Below are 20,665 nucleotides of genomic sequence, written 5' to 3' on the forward strand. Positions count from 1 at the left end.
TAGTATTGATTTGGTGCTGTATAAATAAACATAATTAAATCGAATGTGTCTCTATAAAACCTGCCCTCAGTTATAACCCAAGTGTCAGGGCTCAATGGCTCATGAAAAGGAATGGAGTCAAGCACAGAACCAAAAAACGGAGGCTGAGTGACTTTTAACAGAAATGTATTTTACTAGATTTCTTGACGGAGAAAGCTGAATCACGGCTAAATTCAACAGCAAGCGAGGTATTATGAGAAGTGCAGAGCTGAGGCCAGAACATAAGCTGAGGCAGGTCAAAGGAACAACAGGGGCAGAATCGGGCGAATAGAAACTATCCAGGATCACTGGAACAAAGGAGATAATAATCAGAGTGGTCCACAGTGTAGTGAATGAGTCCAAGATTTAAAAACTAAGAGGTGTTACGTGGCTGCAGGTGGAGATCAGCTGGAGGAGGAGATGAATTAAATCTGGGTACAGAGTGAGATGTGGGTGCACAGGGAGGCAGGCAGGTGAGGATGGCAGTTTGCAAGAGTGAGTTTTCCCAGCAGTGGCAGGCCAGAATCCTGAGGCGTGACTTATGGCGAGAGTTGGAAGATGTATCCAGGTGCCGACTAGGGAACAGGAAAAGAGGGTTACGCGAAACAAGCTGAGGAGCACAAGACAAAATGTGAGGCAGAGAACTGACTGTGGTAAGCAGACAATCTGGAGAAGGTTCATTGTGAGTGCTGCTCATAGATACTGCCGGAGTAATTGGCAACAGGTGAGGAGCAGGGAGGAGTGAGGAGGGCTCCACCCAGGCGAGGAGAGCTGATGCTGTGGAAAGTTACTCAGACTCACTCGGATCATGACACCAAGAGTCCAGTGAACTGAACACATAACCACAGTAACCAGAATGCAGTTTTCTCATTTGTGTCATTTGCTGTTTATTCATGCAGAGATTCTCACTGAGTGTCAGCTCAAACTCAAGTCAAAATTGAAAAAGAAGTTCCAGTGTGTGCTCGAGGGGATTTCTACAACAGAAAACCCGACCCTCCTGAGTCAGATCTACACAGAGCTCTACATCACAGGGGGAGGGACTGCAGAGGTCAATGATGAACATGAGGTCAGACAGATTGAAACAGCATCCAGGAAATCAGACAGACCAGAAACAACCATCAGACAAGAAGACATCTTTAAACTCCCACCTGGAAGAGATAAACCAATCAGAACAGTGCTGACAATGGGAGTGGCTGGCATTGGGAAAACAGTCCTAACACAGAAGTTCACCCTGGACTGGGCTGAAGACAAAGCCAACCAGGACATCCAGTTCATGTTTCCATTCACTTTCAGAAAGCTGAATCTGCTGAAAGAGGAAAAGTTCAGCTTGGTGGAACTTGTTCATCACTTCTTTACTGAAACCAAAGAAGCAGGAATCTGCAGCTTTGAAGACTTCCAGGTTGTGTTCATCTTTGATGGTCTGGATGAGTGTCGACCTCCTCTGGACTTCCACAAAACTACAATCCTGACTGACCCTAGAAAGTCCACCTCAGTGGATGTGCTGCTGATAAACCTCATTAGGGGGGAACTGCTTCCCTCTGCTCGCCTCTGGATAACCACACGACCCGCAGCAGCCAGTAAGATCCTTCGTGACATTGTTGACATGGTGACAGAAGTCAGAGGGTTCACTGACCCACAGAAGGAGGAGTACTTCAGGAAGAGATTCAGAAATGAGGAGCAGGCCAGCAGCATCATCTCCCACATCAAGACATCACGAAGCCTCCACATCATGTGCCACATCCCAGTCTTCTGCTGGATCACTGCTACAGTTCTGGAGTTTGTCATGAAGAACAAAGAGAGCAAAGATCTGCCTAAGACTCTCACAGAGCTCTACCTACGCCTTGTGCTATTTCACCTACAAACGAAGGACATCAAGTATGATGGAGGAGCTGAGACAGAGTCGTGCAGGAAGATCATTGAGTCTCTGGGAAAACTGGCCTTTGATCAGCTGCAGAAAGGAAAACTGATCTTCTATGAATCAGACCTGACAGAGTGTGGCATCGATATCAGAGCAGCCTCAGTGTACTCAGGAGTGTTCACACAGATCTTTAAAGCTGATGAGTGTCACATGTTCAACAACGTTGTTTACTGTTTCGTCCATCTGAGCATTCAGGAGTTCTTTGCTGCTCTTCATGCCTATCTGACCTTCATCAACTCTGGAGTCAACCTGCTTAAGAAACAATCTCCTCGCTTTAAAATCTTCCAGAAAACACTTACTGTAAAAGACTTCTACCAGAGTGCTGTGGACAAAGCCTTAGAGAGTCCAAATGGACACCTGGACTTGTTCCTCCGCTTCCTCCTGGGTCTTTCACTGCAGACCAATCAGGATCTCCTATGCATGCTGACACAGACAGGAAGTAGCTCACAGACCAATCAGGAAACAGTTCACTACATCAAGAAGAAGCTCAGTGGGAAACTGTCTGCAGAGAAAAGCATCAACCTGTTCCACTGTCTGAATGAACTGGATGATCGTTCTCTAGTGGAGGAGATCCAACAGTCCCTGAGATCAGGACGTCTCTCCACAGATCAACTGTCTCCTGCTCAGTGGTCGGCTCTGGTCTTCATCTTACTGTCATCAGATCTAGATGAGTTCGACCTGAAGAAATACTCCCGTTCAGAGAAGGCATTTTTGAAGCTGCTGCCAGTGGTCAAAGCATCCAAGAAAGTGCTGTAAGTGAATCTATGAACAAATATGTTTAATAATGCTAGATGAATAAAAGAATATGTCTCCATTGTTATTCTTCCTCAGGCTGAGAGATTGTAAACTCTCAAAAAGAAGCTTTGAAGCTTTGTCTGAAATTCTCAGCTCCCCATCCAATCATCTGAGAGAGCTGGACCTGAGCTCGAACTACCTGCAGGATTCAGAATTGGATTTGCTGTGTGTTGGACTAAAGAGTCCTGACTGTAAACTTGAAACTCTCGGGTAAGGATACAGACTTTTTGACACTTTTTGACTCTTAAATCTGTAAGTTTATCTTGATGCGGACGTTCAAAGTCAGCACAATTTTCCTTTTAAGTTCCTGAGTTTATATTTTTTGACTGTCAGGTTGTCTGGACAGATGTTTTTATTTTATTTTATTTTTTTACTTGTCCCTAAAGTCAGAACTAAACCCACATGTAGATGACTTTCTGTTACTGGAGCAGCCTTCCTGAAGACAGCAGTGTGTTTTCATGCTTTTAAAGCCAAACTCACCTTTCAGACCTGGCTTTCATTTATTATCTATTTTTGTTTGTTTATTATATATTTATTTCTACTGTTTAACTACTGCTCACATCTGTTATCCTCCTTTTTAATTGTTCATTTCTTTTTACCCAGTGTTTCTATATTGCACTTTGTATTTGTCATCTATATTTATCATGCACTACTTTGCTCATTTATTGTTTGCTTTTAATGTTATTAAATTCCGGTCCTTTGGTATTCTTTACGGCCAAAAAGACACGGCTCAAAAGTGGTCTTTTTACTTTAAAAAATTATCTTTATTTTACATATCCAGATATGGAGACCTGAACACACAACCCCAGGTCTGAAGCACAAAACAGGAAGCCTAGTCATTTATATAGACGTCACACACACTTTAAGTTTCGATCAAACACTCTGCTTAGTTTCACTTTTTGCCTGCAAAAGCATGTAATTTCCTGTCAGTCCTGTCGGCACAGAGTGTACTCAGAGTTGGGCCTTTCTTATAAAGCAATATAATCAGCATATAAGTATTTAAGATTATAAATTTAAACCTCAACAATGTTCTTACCTGGTCTCTGGTTTGTTTGTTTGTTTGTTTGTTTGTTTGTTTGGTTTGCTCAGTTCTGTTTTTCTGAGGTTTTTAAGTTATTAAATTTGTAACTGTAGTGATTTGTGTGTGTGACAGAGAGGCACTGCCAGGGATTTTTGACACAAGTTGTTCTTGTAAAATCAGTCTGTGAAGGTTCTCAGACATCCAGGTCATCGTAGTCTAAGGAGCTTGGAAAGAAAAGCGTCTGGACTTCTTCAAGTTTCCTTGAAGATGTTTCACCTCTTATGAGAGAAGCGTCTTCAGTTCTAAGGGTCAAATGGTGGAGTGGGGCAGTCAGTGAAAGGGCAATGGTGGTGGCTCAGGGTTTGTATGTTTGGGGGGTTCAGAGGGAAAAGATGAATGCAGGTCTGGAGTTGGTGTGTGAGAGCAGGGAGTGAATCTGATCAAACATGAGTGTCATGAAGCCTGTTTGCAGTTATTTGCACTGTTTTCCACTCTGGATGTTGTTTCTGTTCAGCTGTGAGTATAAAAGGCTCCATTCTCTGTGTTAGTTGTTCAATAGAAACATTATTTTGTGCTGATGTTGCACTTCTTTTATTCACAACCAAAGAGTTTTTGAAGTCTGCATCAAACGGATTTAAATGACTTTTGAATATTACTTTAAATACTTTAGATTTAAAATTCTGATAAAAGTTTAAATACAAAGATCAGTATTGTCTAATGTTTTGGCTGCAGTGTGTTTTTGCAGACAGGTATAACAGAACAGCTTTAGTGTTTAGATTGTTTAAACTTGAGTATGAATTTATACAAAATGCAGCAAGAGATTAAAAAAAACGTTTGATTATAAAATCAACTATATTGGATTCCTATCGATATCGGACATGAAAAGTGGCATCGTTCCATCTCTGCTTTGATTAGAGACACAGCTCTGTGTTTTCCAATTTGTCATTTTGAAAATTTACATTTCTTCACTGTTGAACAGCAGAAATGAGACTTTCCTGTCAGAGGTCATTTTTTAAAAATGAGGTGAATCAACCATGAAAACCATGAATCAACATGTGAACATGAGCTGATGCTGCTGAAGTGAAGTAAAGTTACAGAGGTTTGATTAGGTAATGAGTCCTAATGAGTCCAAGTCTTCTGCTGAATCAGCAGAAGACTTGGACTCATTTGATTCCAGCTTTGATATCATTGATTTCAATATGTCCATTTCTGTCACACTTCACCTTTAAAAGTGAAGCCATGTGGTTCCTGGAAGGAAAAACACGACTTTTTCAAGTCTTTGTCCTGTTTTTATGAGAAATGTACGACTTTAATGTGAAACATTCAGAGTTTTTTCTCTTGTTGTGTTTGTTTGAAGCTGCTTCCTGTTGGCTTCAGCTGTTTGGAGTTTCCATTTTCTAAACTTCTACATTCTGAACCTTCTTCAGCTCTGAACAGATGATGAAACACTGAATGATTTCAAGCACTTTGTCTAATAAACTTACATCTTTCATTCTTTATACAGATTGAAGAGCTGTGGTTTGTCAGAGATCAGCTGTGATTATCTGGCAGCAGCACTGAAGTCCAACCCCTCCCATCTGAGACAGCTGGACCTGAGTAATGACTCCTCCTGGTTTTCGACCAACAACAACAAGCTGCAGGATCCAGGAGTGAAGCATCTGTGTGGTTTCCTGGAGAGTCCAGGATGTAAACTTGAAACTCTGAGGTCAGTCAGCATGTTTTAGTTGTGCTGAGATGAATATGATGTGAAAGTTGTGCTGACACTAAACTGCAGACATCAGGCTGATATTATACTGATCCACACTGAGGATCTTCATGGTAAAGTCTGTTTTCTTCTTCTCTGGTTTAGTCCATTGACTGCAGCAGAACAATGTTCACATTTCAAACAGTGATACTCAACGTATGGCCCGCGGCCCACACGCGGCCTGCCCACCTTTCCTGATTCAGAGAGAGGGGACCCTGATTAACTGTGTAGCTTCTTCCTCACAGTTCTAAGTATCAGACACAACAATGAATAATCCACAGCTGACTGTCTTTAGCAGGTCAAAGGTCACGGCACACAGCAATCTGTGAAACAGTTTGGAGCAGGAATTCTTGCACATTTACAAACTAACACTGCTGCACGGCATGCTGGGTAATGCTAGCTGCTCAGGTATGGGCGTGCTAACAGCTGTGAGGCTCCGTGGCTGCAGAACACTGAAGAAGAGAAAAGAGAGGTGGAGGATGAAGAAAAGAGGCAGAGATGAAGCAGACGTTTAGTTCCAGAGAGGAGCTGTGTCTGTGTGGGCGGGGCTCAGACAGCTCCGCCCACTCAGTTTGTTCCCTCCTGATTCATCTGCATGTGTTCTGCTTCACACTGCTCACCTCCATCAAAGACTTCACAAACATCTTCTTTCTTTGAGTCCAGTTTGTCCCACAAACACTTCCAAATCTCATCCTCTGAGATTCTGCAGCTTCTTGCAGTGTGACTCAGCTGACTTCTGACAGACCACAGACTGGCACAGCATCCACATGTGTCTCCTTTCAAACAGGCTCTTGATGTTTCCTCCCACATCATTCTGGCCTCTCAGTCTCCTTTGTTCTCCAGCTCTGTAGCTCCAGCTGGTGAAGCTTCAATTTTCCATGTTGGTAACAGTAAACTACAGCCTCTGCTGTCAGCTGGGTAACTAAACAGAGCTGCAGCACGTCTCTGCGGTGGTGCTACATCCAGCCTGCAGACGGCCGTCTACATGTTGTAGTGGTTTACAGTCACCAGGGGGCGCTGTCCCAGCCATGCAGGCAGTGGGCTGCTCTGCTTGTGCTGTTGTTGGTGAAGCTGAAGTGAAAGCGAGAGTTAAAACCCTGAACAGTGTCCACTGAGCTTCTCATGCTCTTCTCATGCTCAAAGAAGTTTAACAGGAAGGACGACTCGTCCATCAGGCGTCCAGCTGTCCGTGACCGTGTCCACAGCAGAGTGTGACCGAGGCTTCATGCTAACACGCACACATGAAGCTAATACCACCACGAGCAGCTGCTCAGTGGATTTGGAGGACAAATGTCTGCAGCTTCTCACAGGCAGTATGCAGAATGTGGATCTCCACAAAGACTGTGGAGAGCTCGTCCCACACTCTAAATCCACACTTGTCTGCACAAAACTTCTCACATGTTCCCGTCACAAGTGTCTTCTAAGTGAAGCTACCAGGTTCAGGTCCAGCTTGTTTATCTGGAGCTGCAGGAGATGATCCATCCTCACAAAGCAACACAGCAGATATGCAAACACACAACACAACCAAAGGATTCTCTATGCATGTCTGTGGCTGATGCTGCTGGAACGAAGCTGTTTGAAACCTTGTTGTTCTGCACTTTGGGACCAGAAGAGGAAACTGAAGCTCTGTGCAGAGGGTCCAATGGAAGCAGCCAAGCGCTGTAAGTGTCTGCTGTACAGGGATGCTGGTTCAGCTGTGGCTCAGTTTCACAGTGTGACTCAATAAAAGCAGCAGGAAATCAAAGCTTGATGCTTTCATCAGTGTGGAAATAAGAAAGTTTCCTGTGACAGACGCTGGAGCTCTTTCACTCTCAGCTTCACAGTTTCAGCTTCAAACTTCTTCCAACATGTTTCTAACACGGCCACATTCCACCTTAATGGAGCTGATATCTTGTGCATCAGCACATTTTCTAAAGGCAGCGATCACATCTTTAGTTTTGGATGTTTAACTGCAGATTGTTTATGTGTTTATAGCACATTAATTACAGCAGCAGCGTTGACCACAGTGCTGTACAAGAATCCAAAATAACAATTAAAATAACTCCTAATATTAATATCACACATCAAATATCAAATAACTCTCATGCTGTATTAAAAGCCAGTGAATACAAATGTGTTATCAGAGCAGATTTACAGAGACTGACAGCAGGAGCTGGGGCTGTTCGATAGAACGATGTATATATGATGACCATATGAAAACGTCTATCGTTTCATATCACGCTCTTTGTTTCCTGCTTATGTGTTTGTGTTTTCCAGATAAAGCTTTCAAAATAAATCTGAAGATCCTGTTGAGAGTTTTCAAAATAAACACAATACAGTACTGCGGTCGCTCGTTTATCGAGTTACGTTCTAAAAATAAGTCTCAGAATGAAGTAGCAGCTTTATGTTTTACAAGTATTATAGAAGTTTTAAGGCAGTTAAACCCTCACTGCACACTTTCTACACTTTTCTCAGACAGGCATGAACATTTTCACACTTTTCTCTCTTGTTTAAACAAAGTTCAAACCTTCATAGAAAAATAAGTTCATTATTAAAGAGTGAAAGCAAAGTGTTTCTGAAATGTGTCAAATCAGCCTTTGCTGGCATTAAATGAGCTTCTGTGTGAGGAGCACTCGTCCATGGCCTGGGCTCCTCGCTGTCAGGTAAAGTTTCATAAAGCTTTTGAGTTTTTCTGCAGATAATGTTGGTGTCCAGCACGATGTTCTTTTTCCTGCGGTCACTGAGCCACAAAGCCAAAGCTGACTCCATCCTTACGATGTTCTTGTTGTGGACAGTTACAACCTTTTTGCCTCCTTGTTGAAACTATGATGGTCAGCATCTTCCTCTGCCTTTGGCTGCTACCACAGGTGCAAAACGTCTCGTCATCATTGTTGTTTGTTGGGGACAAAACGTACAAACATACAGTGCAGCACTGCAGAGTCACACTGCTGTAAATTTGAACACATTCTGTACTGTACAGGAGACACGGCACGAGATTGGCTGACAATGGTCTACAGCCAATCAGGACGCAGAACACAATGCGCTGTAAAAAACAAAAACATGCAAAATTGCACAAAAAAGATCAGCGAAACAGCGAGGCCGCCAAAGGTGAACTGTGTTACAGCGAGGGACCAGCGTATATGTGGTTGTTGGGACGATAAATGTCTTTGAGCTTGTGTCAGAAGACGAGCTGCAGCTTTCTGGACCAGCTGCAGTCTTGCCAGGCAGGTCCCACTAACTCCAACATATAAGGAGTTACAATAATCCAGCTGGGACGTCATGAAAACGTGGATCGCCCGTTCAAGGTTTTTAAAAGATATAAATGATCTCACCTTAGATAAAAGCTCAGTTTGAAGAAAGACCGCTGTACAACTGAGCTCAGCTGTTTTTCAAAGGTCACATTGCCGTCAAATGTCAGCCCCAAATGTAATAATCAGAATCAGAATCGTGTTTATTGGCCAAGTATATGTGCAGACACATACAGGGAATTTGGTTCCGGTAGATGGTGGCTCTCAAGCACAGCAATGTAAATCACACACACACACACACACACACACACACACACACACACACACACACACACACACACACACACACACACACACACACACACACACACACATGTCTATATATACACATTACACATACATACACAAAGCTGTGTAAACCAACTGTAAATAACGAATCTAAAGTTATATACATAAAATACAGAAATGAATGAGGTGGAATGAATACTACAAAATGTACATAAGGTGCAGCTGCAGTCTGGCAGTGGGAGCAGTGTGACAGGTCAACGGTTAAGAAGGGAGATGGCGAGGGGAAAGAAACTGTTCCTGTGTCGGGTGGTCCTGGTCTGCAGGCTTCTGTACCGTCTGCCAGAGGGCAGCAGATCAAAAAGTCTGTGTGCAGGGTGTGAGGGGTCTGTGATGAGTTTCCCTGCCCGTTTCCTGGTTCTTGAGAGGTACAGTTCCTGGATGGAGGGCAGGGGGGTGCCGATGATCCTTTCTGCTGCCCGTACAGTCCGCTGCAGTCTGCTCCTGTCCTGTTTAGTGGCTGCTCCATACCAGACTGTGATGGAGGAGCACAGGACAGACTCAATGACCGCAGTGTAGAACTGGATCAGCAGCTCCTGTGGAAGACTGTACTTCCCCAGTTGTCTCAGGAAGTACATCGTCTGCTGGGTCTTTTTGAGGATGGCGTTGATGTTGGTCTCCCACTTCAGGTCCTGGGAGATGGTTGTACCCAGGAACTTGAAGGTCTTCACAGTTGACACAGGGCTGTCTGATATGGTGAGAGGGAGCAGAGTTGAGGGATGTCTCCTGAAGTCCACTGTCATCTCTACAGTCTTAAGAGTGTTCAGCTCCAGATTGTGCTGACTGCACCAGAGTACCAGCCGCTCAACTTCCTGCCGGTATGCAGACTCATCACCATCTTGAATGAGGCCAATGACAGTGGTGTCATCTGCAAACTTTAGGAGTTTGACAGCCGAGTTCTTGGAGGTGCAGTCGTTAGTGTAGAGGGAGAACCGTAGTGGTGAGAGGACACATCCTTGAGGGGCACCAATACTGAGGGACCGGGTTTCAGAGGTGATCTCCCCCAGCCTCACTTGTTGCTTTCTGTCTGTCAGGAAGCTGGTGATCCACTGACAGGTAGCTGGTGACACGCTGAGCCGGGAGAGTTTGGAGGAGAGAAGTTCAGGCACAATGGTGTTAAAAGCCGAACTAAAGTCCACAAACAGGACCCTGGCATAAGTTCCCGGGCGGTCAAGGTGTTACAGGATGTAATGCAGCCCCATGTTCACTGCATCATCCACCGACCTGTTTGCCCGGTAGGCAAACTGCAGAGGGTCCAGCTGGTGGCCTGTAATGTCTTTCAGATGGGCTAACACCAGTCGTTCGAAGGATTTCATGACCACAGACGTCAAGGCGACAGGTCTGTAGTCATTCAGTCCTGTGATGGTGGGTTTCTTGGGAACAGGGATGATGGTGGAGCGTTTGAAGCAGGAGGGAACTTCACACAGCTCCAGGGATCTGTTGAAGATGCGAGTAAAGATGGGAGCCAGCTGTTCAGCACAGGTTTTGAGGCAGGAGGGTGAGACGCCATCTGGTCCGGGGGCTTTCCTGGGCTTCTGTTGGCTCACATCCTGAGTGTGTATTCTGAGTTTCAGGGAGGAGGAAAGGGGGGTGAGAGGTGTGGTGGAGGTCGTTGAGTCTGGATGCGATTTAATAAAAGAGCTGAACCAGTCTAATAGAGCGCCCTTGATGCCGGCATGCTCCAATGGTGAGATCAAAATGCTGTGGTCAAGGCACCGGTCAGATCCAAAAGCACAGCGGAGTCTCCTGATCAGTGGCTGATAAAAGATCATTAAGAACTTTCCAAAGTGCAGTTTCAGTGCTGTGAAGAGCTTTAAAACCAGACTGAAACCTTTACAACAGATTGCAGCTGAACAAATATAATCTTTTACAAAATCTTCGACAGGAAGGGAAGCTTTGAAATAGGCCTGAAGTTTGAGCGGACAGAGGATCCAGATCAGGTTTTTAGTACAGGCTGTACAACAGCATGTTTAAAACAGGCTGTACAACACCTGAACTAAGACTGCTGTTAAAAATCGCTAAGATGTCGGAACCAACAACCTTTAAAATCTTTTTAAACACGTGTTGGAACAACATCATTTGGACAAGATGATGTCTTTATAGCATCACATCGTTCCTCCACCTGATCAAACCACACAGGCTCAAACTGATCAAAAACAGCTGAGCAGGTGAATATTTTAGCCCCGGTGCGATCTCGGGTGAGAGTATCGATGATGGCCAAAGGGCAGCGTCCAGCTCTACGGCCGCTGAAGAGCAGACTCAACAGACGCGCGTGATGTGGATCCTACTGCTCTAAAATTGGAGCTTCTTCAATCCATTAAAGAGGACATTAGTACGCTGTTAAAAGAAGAAGTCAGAAATGCATTGAAAGAAGATTTTGACAATATAAGGGCTGACGTGCAAGGACTGAGAAATGAGATCGCTAACAGCATGGCGGCGACGTGCGGCGAAGTTGATGGAGTAAAGGTTACAGTGAAAGAAGCTGAGGATGGGCTGTCAATGTGGAGCGATGAGGTGACCACCCTGCAGTCTACAGTAGAGAGTATGAAGGAGGAGCTGTCTGACCTGAAGGATAAATGTGATGAAGGCAGGAAGCGGAGAGCTAACATCCACATCATAGGGATCCCAGAGGGCCTGGACTCGAGCTCCTCCACGGCCGTATCCGTGCTACTACGTGAAGTGCTGGGTATGGATAAAGACGTTATTGTCGACCGCTCACACAGGAGCCCTATCCTGAGAAAGCCAGCTGGTGACCCGCACGCCGTCATAGCCGAGCGTCACTACTACCAGGATTGTGTGGCTACGCCGTGCCAGGGCCCAAGCCCCGCTTGAGTTTAACGGACAACCTATTGCAATATTACGACTGGGCGATATGACCCAAAGTTCATATCTCGATATTCTTTAGCTGGATGGCGATATACGATATATATCTCGATATTTTTGAAGCCAGAAAGTACGAACAAAAAGAGAGTTCTTAGTCAAAGCTGTGTCCCAAATCTCACAGAGGCACATTTATTAACATACAGCGTAGATGTACATGAAACAATTACTCAGGAATAAATGATCAGCATTTATTAAATAATAATGCTCCATAAATAAAAGAAAACAATGTTGTTTTTGTGCATAACAAAAAGCTCACAATCGTGCAGTCAAAATGTAAACAGACGCTGAGCATAATAACAAGCAGCTGCTCTGTTCCCAGGTTCTACTGCGTGACTGACAGCCTGGAGTTTGAAACCCTCTTTGTAACCGTGTCTCTTACAGGTGCCATTTATGGTCCTTATACACACTCAATACAGTAATATTACGTTGAAGCAGAGTACGTATCACTCCGCGAGGCTCCTCGTAGCTGTAATGCTCCAACAATCCATCAAGCGGTGCGGCCTCGTAGCTGAGCAAAGTCGTACCAAAACATCTTTTGAAAGGTTTCTGAGCGCCGTGTAGCACATAAAATCGGTTCGAGGTCAGTAAGCACAACCAGAATTCATCCATAAGCCGCACTGTCGATTTATGAGAAAATTACAGGATTTTAAGTGCAGAAAATATAGTTTATGGTTTTCATTTGATCTTAGCAAATATCTACGCCTCTAATTGGGACGATCACAGATTTTTCACTAATGTCTTTGCGCGGCTCCCCAATATGTCATCACACAATATCATCTTTGAGGGAGACCTAAACTGCTCATTATCTGCTATGGACCACAGTTCACACAAAAGTACACTTAGTCCAAACTCAGCATGCGTCATTCAGAGCTTTCTTGATAATTATGGGCTGGCTGATGTATGGAGATTTCATAATCCTGCTTCACATCAATACTCTTTTTTTTCTAATGTCCATAAAACATATATTTGTATAGAAAAACGTCTCCCTTTAGTTACAGAATGTGATTATAAGACTCTGGTGATTTCTCCTCTTGTTTTTTCAATGTGTATTCCTGATGCCTGCTCCAACTATCAGCCATGGAGATTCAACTCAGTGTTGTTAGCAGATGAAGAGTTTGTCAGTTACAAAAGGTCTCAAAGAGATTTTTTTTCTATCAATCAGACCCCAGAGATGTCATCATCAGTCATTTGGGAATCTCTAAAAGCATCTGAGAGGCCAAATAATTTCATTTTGTGCCAAACAAAGTGCAACACTGAAAGAACATCATCCATAAATATTGAGTAAGAACTGGACTCTCATACAGCGAGACTCAAATGCCTTTAAACATCAGCTTATCCTGCTGATCCAAGTCCAACACTGAGTTTGTAAAAACATGTTTGTCAATCATTTTGTTTGGTTTCTGAGGAAAAAGATTCAATAACTTGCTGCTAATACACAACATTTCATCATATTTCCTCATAACCCTCTTTTGTCTGACCATTTGATCCCATTTGAATTTGCAATAAAGGATCCACAGAGTTTGGTGACAATAATGACAGTAGATGTTTGTGTGAAAGTGCTGGAAGCAAATGAGTGTGTGATGTTCTTTCAGTGTTGCACTTTGTAGACGCTCCCTGAGCACTGGTCTCACAGCCAGCTGCACATAGAGACCAGTGTTGTTAGTCCAGGTCAGAAGATGACTTGTTGGAATGAAAATGAGCTTGTAGTTTGTCTGCTTTAATAATGTGACTGGAAAAAGGTGTTGGACTTCAAATATGTCCATTTCTGTCACACTTCACCTTTAAAAGTGAAGCCATGTGGTTCCTGGAAGGAAAAACACGACTTTTTCAAGTCTTTGTCCTGTTTTTATGAGAAATGTACGACTTTAATGTGAAACATTCAGAGTTTTTTCTCTTGTTGTGTTTGTTTGAAGCTGCTTCCTGTTGGCTTCAGCTGTTTGGAGTTTCCATTTTCTAAACTTCTACATTCTGAACCTTCTTCAGCTCTGAACAGATGATGAAACACTGAATGATTTCAAGCACTTTGTCTAATAAACTTACATCTTTCATTCTTTATACAGATTGATGGACTGTGGTTTGTCAGAGATCAGCTGTGATTATCTGGCAGCAGCACTGAAGTCCAACCCCTCCCATCTGAGAGAGCTGGACCTGAGTAATGACTCCTTGTTGTTGAGCGACAACAACAACCTGCAGGATCCAGGAGTGAAGCATCTGTGTGGTTTCCTGGAGAGTCCAGGATGTAAACTTGAAACTCTGAGGTCAGTCAGCATGTTTTAGTTGTGCTGAGATGAATATGATGTGAAAGTTGTGCTGACACTAAACTGCAGACATCAGGCTGATATTATACTGATCCACACTGAGGATCTTCATGGTAAAGTCTGTTTTCTTCTTCTCTGGTTTAGTCCATTGACTGCAGCAGAACAATGTTCACATTTCAAACAGTGATACTCAACGTATGGCCCGCGGCCCACACGCGGCCTGCCCACCTTTCCTGATTCAGAGAGAGGGGACCCTGATTAACTGTGTAGCTTCTTCCTCACAGTTCTAAGTATCAGACACAACAATGAATAATCCACAGCTGACTGTCTTTAGCAGGTCAAAGGTCACGGCACACAGCAGACAGTCAGAGATATTCTAACTCTGATCATTTATCAGTTGTGACACTGTGAGACTTGATCAGAGGTGTGGTCATCACAGCAGAGGCCTTTGCGTCAAAGTCACTGAGGATCAAACAGAAACACATGAAGCAGATTTTCCTCTTCTGGCTTTTTATAGCAGATAACCTTCAAAATATTCTGCAGTCGATCAAAAACTGAAGCAAACCATGAAGCAACATGTGAACATGAGCTGATGCTGCTGAAGTGAAGCAAAGTTACAGAGGTTTGATTACAGACACAGCTGAGAGTTTGTAATCTGTCATCATTTTAAAAAGTTTCCATGGAACAGCAGAAATGAGGCTTTACTGTCAGAGGCCGACAGCACTGAACACAACAGCAGACTGGTGGCTAATAAACAGTGAATGATGCAGAAACAGATGTTTGAAGCTGTTCTTGGAGTACACTGAGAGAGAGAGAGTTGTGCAGGCAGGAACAGCCAAAGTCAGAGAGAATTCATGAGCATATTGATCAAACGTGAAGCAGAGTTTGGATCTTCTTTTGCTGCTGCTTCACTCAGTTTTGGTTGGAGACAGATGAAACCTGCAGCTTCAGGATCTGTGAGCTGTCCACTTTCAGCCCCGACGGCGTGTCCGTGTACGTGCCGTCGAGTGAACGATCCACGCTCTGTGTTTCCATCTTTGTGTGTTTAGCTGCTCTCATTTACTGTTTTATCTGTTTGCTGCTTGTTGAAATAGTTTGTGAGCTTTAACCTGAGATTCTGGCAAAATACATTTATATTAAACATCGATTCAGGATTGAATGAATCAACATCGTTTTATTCAAATTAAAACCATTTAAATGGGAACATGAATTTTTTACAGCCGCCTCTAATGCTGGGTAATGTCAGCTGGTCCATGTGCAGCTGGCTGTGAGGCTCAGGGAGCGTCTACAAAGTGCAACACTGAAAGAACATCATCCATAAATATTGAGTAAGAACTGGACTCTCATACAGCGAGACTCAAATGCCTTTAAACATCAGCTTATCCTGCTGATCCAAGTCCAACACTGAGTTTGTAAAAACATGTTTGTCAATCATTTTGTTTGGTTTCTGAGGAAAAAGATTCAATAACTTGCTGCTAATACACAACATTTCATCATATTTCCTCATAACCCTCTTTTGTCTGACCATTTGATCCCATTTGAATTTGCAATAAAGGATCCACAGAGTTTGGTGACAATAATGACAGTAGATGTTTGTGTGAAAGTGCTGGAAGCAAATGAGTGTGTGATGTTCTTTCAGTGTTGCACTTTGTAGACGCTCCCTGAGCACTGGTCTCACAGCCAGCTGCACATAGAGACCAGTGTTGTTAGTCCAGGTCAGAAGATGACTTGTTGGAATGAAAATGAGCTTGTAGTTTGTCTGCTTTAATAATGTGACTGGAAAAAGGTGTTGGACTTCAAATATGTCCATTTCTGTCACACTTCACCTTTAAAAGTGAAGCCATGTGGTTCCTGGAAGGAAAAACACGACTTTTTCAAGTCTTTGTCCTGTTTTTATGAGAAATGTACGACTTTAATGTGAAACATTCAGAGTTTTTTCTCTTGTTGTGTTTGTTTGAAGCTGCTTCCTGTTGGCTTCAGCTGTTTGGAGTTTCCATTTTCTAAACTTCTACATTCTGAACCTTCTTCAGCTCTGAACAGATGATGAAACACTGAATGATTTCAAGCACTTTGTCTAATAAACTTACATCTTTCATTCTTTATACAGATTGATGGGCTGTGGTTTGTCAGATATTGGCCTTGATTATCTGGCAGCAGCACTGAAGTCCAACCCCTCGTATCCCACAGAGGTGGTCCTGAGTGGAACCTACAGCAACCTGCAGGATTCAGGAGTGAAGCATCTGTGTGGTTTCCTGGAGAATCCACGATGTCGATTTGAAACTCTGAGGTCAGTCAGCATGTTTTAGTTGTGCTGAGATGAATATGATGTGAAAGTTGTGCTGACACTAAACTGCAGACATCAGGCTGATATTATACTGATCCACACTGAGGATCTTCATGGTAAAGTCTGTTTTCTTCTTCTCTGGTTTAGTCCATTGACTGCAGCAGAACAATGTTCACATTTCAAACAGTGATACTCAACGTATGGCCCGCGGCCCACACGCGGCCTGCCCACCTTTCCTGATTCAGAGAGAGGGGACCCTGATTAACTGTGTAGCTTCTTCCTCACAGTTCTAAGTATCAGACACAACAATGAATAATCCACAGCTGACTGTCTTTAGCAGGTCAAAGGTCACGGCACACAGCACTCTGTGAAACAGTTTGGAGCAGGAATTCTTGCACATTTACAAACTGACACTGCTGCACGGCATGCTGGGTAATGCTAGCTGCTCAGGTATGGGCGTGCTAATGGCTGTGAGGCTCTGTGGCTGCAGAACACCGAAGAAGAGAAAAGAGAGGTGGAGGATGAAGAAAAGAGGCGGAGATGAAGCAGAAGTTTTGCTCCAGAGAGGAGCTGTGTCTGTGTGGGCGGGGCTCAGGCTGCTCCGCCCACACAGTGACAGTGAAGCAGGTGAAGAGTAATAAATGAAGACAGCAGACAGTATTTGATAAGCTGATGTACAAACATGTAGGTCGTGTCCAAATTCATGGGCTGCATCCTCCTGAGGCCGCATTTGTAGACCGATTACGTCACAGCGACACGTCGAAGGCTGTCCAAATTCGTAGACTCCTCCGAATGCAGCCAACAAATGCGTCCTCCTTTTCCCCGAATTTGAAGGATGGGCCGGGTGTGTCCTTCGTGGCCTACCATATCCCAGAATTCATAGCGCGGCCCAGCCAAACTCCAGTTTCCAACAATGGCGGCCGCTACTAAGTTTTAAAATTACTCATACTAATCTTTTTCGGTCACAAAATAAACTTTTAACATATTTTCAGGCGAGAAAGTAGCTGTGTAAACATCAAATATCTGCTCGGTTTATCAAGATACCGCATATTTGCAAAAGTGCTTCGACGTTTTCGGAGACGTCTGCTACCCACCAGCTCGATAGCTCGCCGGGAGCTCGAGGGTCACTGAAGCCGCCGAGAACGGCACAACTCCCGGCACATCATTTTCAGATCACCGCGGACTTTCGCTACTCAGGTTAAACGTGATATATAAGTCACTTAGACAACCTCAAAATGTTATTGTTGGGCTTTTTTCAGTGTTTTGTTTGTTCGTGAGTAAATCGGTTTGGCTGAGATTAAAGTTATTAGATTAGATTAGATAAAATAAAACTTTATTAATCCCCCAGGTGGGTTCCTCCTTGGTCTTTACAGAGCTGACTAAACGTCAAACAGAAAACTGATTAAACAGAAGTATGAGACGGTCGAGAATTTACGCCAGTGTCCTGTTATATTTTAGATAGCAAGGAGCAGACGGCTGAGTTTATTAAACTCCACCGAGACAGCGGTGACGCTAATCAGAAGGCTAGACCGTCCAATTTCCCCAGCCGTTTATTTCCAGCCTACCCGACCTTCTGAGGACCCAGCCCACGTAGACCGCAAAGGCCGGGTCCTCGGGAGGATGCAGCCCATGAATTTGGACACGACCGTAGAATGATGGTGGCAGCTACAGAAACAGGTCCATACAGACTGAAGCGTGTCTCAGTCTGAATGTACACTGCTGTTATAAGAGCTGTGGAAACTCAGGTCAAAAGGACGTAACCACACTGCTGACAGTTCCAGGACAGTCACAGAGTTACAGCATCATTTGTGACCATAAAGACAGAAAGCTCATCCAAATCCTGGGATTAAAAGTCTGTCCTGGTGGTGTCCAGTCAAACACGTCTCTGTGAAAGCTTCAATCCAACAGGCTCCAAAGTCCTTCTGCTCATTTCCTCGCCGGGTTCTTGATGCTCCTGTACCATCTCTCTGTCATCCTCCTCGCTCCCTCTTTGCACTCACAGCCTTTGTGCATCATTAACACTCACATGTGGAAAACCAAAGTTTTACTGGGCAGAAGATGATCATCAGTGACTCTGTCTTTAAAACACTCTTGTTAGAAATGTACGACTTTAATGTGAAACATTCAGAGTTTTTTCTCTTGTTGTGTTTGTTTGAAGCTGCTTCCTGTTGGCTTCAGCTGTTTGGAGTTTCCATTTTCTAAACTTCTACATTCTGAACCTTCTTCAGCTCTGAACAGATGATGAAACACTGAATGATTTCAAGCACTTTGTCTAATAAACTTACATCTTTCATTCTCTATACAGATTGGAGCGCTGTGATTTGTCAGAGATCAGCTGTGATTATCTGGAAGCAGTGCTGAAGCTCAACCCTTCGTATCCCAGAGAGGTGGACCTGAGAGACCACAAGCTGCAGGATTCAGGAGTGAAGCAGCTGTGTGTTCTTCTGGAGAATCCACAACATCAAATTGAAACTCTGAGGTCAGTCTCCACGTTTTAGTTGTGCTGACACTGTCGATCTGTGGAACTAAAACCTTTATACAGGCAGTCTGGTTCAGCTCTTTGTAGACCTTCTAATCTCTGATGCTCTGAGTCTTACTCAGTAGGTGATGCAGAGTTGTGAAGCCGATGTGGGTGAGGACACTCGCCCAGCTCTAACTACTTTGACGTCCAGGCGGCTTCCCTGCTTGTCCTGATACAAACAAACCTGAGTAACCTTGCAGGTCAGATCTCATCAGTCACACCTGTTATGGCAGCTCTCCTCTAGATTGTAGTTCTTGTTAACCTGGGATGGTTTTAGAAGCCTGGACCACAGACTGCAAGGGAAGATATTACTGGGAAAGGCCAAAGCAACCTATTAGACCCATTAAACACTAACATAGATGAATACTCAGATTTAAACCTTTATTGTTTCACAAAGGGTTAAAAAGGGAACGTCCACAGTTTAGACTGCAGCAGATTTTATTAAAGCAGTTTGACAGGAGCAAAGCAAAAACACAAAGAATAAGTGTTTCACATATTAATACATATAACATAATAATAAAAGAAAAGCAAAATAATGATACAAAAGAATGAAAAAGTTGTCCAGAGCAGCAGGATGTCTGAGGTCTGCAGAAACACAAAAACACAGCAGCTAAAAATAGTTGTTGAAAGAAAACGAGGTGGGAGCTGCTGATTCCTGAGCTTTGATACTGGATTAGCTTCAGTAGTTATTCCCATCACTGCTGTAGGAGCTACATTTAGTCACAGCTGATTGTCTCCTTTGACCAATCAGAAGACTACTGTTGTAAAAACAAGCAGACAAAGAACCAATGAGAGTGAAGAACAGGATAAAGAGCTCGTGTGATGGAGGCAAAGCAATAATCAGCAGACTGTAGCAGTTTCTATCTGGATGAAAGTAGAAGGAGCTCAGCGGAGCTCAGTCCCATATCTTTGGTTAGAAACAACATCAGTGATTTCCTGCTGCTCGAGATGATTCCAGCAGCTCTCATTACAGCAGCTGATGAGAGAAACAGCTGATGGCTCACAGCTCGTACACTGTTGGATCTCCAGATGTTCACGTGGCTGAAGTCTGTGAAGAAACTGTGGTCCACGTAGTTCACACGGCCTCAGATTGGACCGAGCTCCCTGGATCACTGCAGCATCCTCAGCTGGTACATGGACGTCTCTGCTCCTCAGTCTTGGAGCCCCTGCAGGTCCGTCCACACCACCAGGTCTTCTCACTCACCTTTCCTTTGTCCTCGTCCTTCATCGGCCGTGCTGTGTCTTTGTTCCTGCGGTGTTGTTCCCACAATGCAGTGCTGATGTTCCCCCCTTGAATGCACAACAAGTACGGTGCTGGTCTTTCTCGGGTGGAGCAGAGACAGATTGAAGTCTTTCAGGCTTTAGTGCCGACTTCCCTGACAGAGGCTGGACTCCATGGTCTGCACAGGAGGCTTCTACACTGTGTGGAGGTGACTCCTGGACTTGAAGACAGGCTGCAGGTACACCTGTGATGAAGAGGACCTACAGCAGTGTGATGGAGCTGCAGGTGTGAAGGAAGTCCTGCTGTCCTGTCCCACCCTCATCTTTGCTTCCTCTGTCTTCTCTGGACTTGTCCTCCTGTTTCAGAAACAGCACTGCTTCATGCCGAGGGTGGACGGGAGCGTTGGCTCTGATTCTTTTACCGTCTCTT

The 20,665-nt window shown here is 44.1% G+C and overlaps 2 protein-coding genes across 2 annotated transcripts in view; both read left to right on the forward strand.

Annotated features, from left to right (window-relative positions):
* Positions 1-20,665, forward strand: part of LOC309701530 (NACHT, LRR and PYD domains-containing protein 12-like) — a 121,404-nt gene that overhangs the window by 92,899 nt on the left and 7,840 nt on the right. The window lies entirely within an intron of this gene.
* LOC309700360 (NLR family CARD domain-containing protein 3-like) lies at positions 498-2,692 on the forward strand (the record flags this gene model as incomplete). Its single annotated transcript, XM_082523881.1, has 2 exons — positions 498-513; positions 918-2,692. 2 exons carry the CDS (start codon positions 498-500, stop codon positions 2,690-2,692), a joined length of 1,791 nt encoding a protein of 596 aa, XP_082380007.1.

This window comes from Aulonocara stuartgranti (genome assembly GCF_965226115.1).
Source record: "Aulonocara stuartgranti genome assembly, chromosome: 23".
In the NCBI taxonomy this organism is placed as follows: domain Eukaryota; kingdom Metazoa; phylum Chordata; class Actinopteri; order Cichliformes; family Cichlidae; genus Aulonocara; species Aulonocara stuartgranti.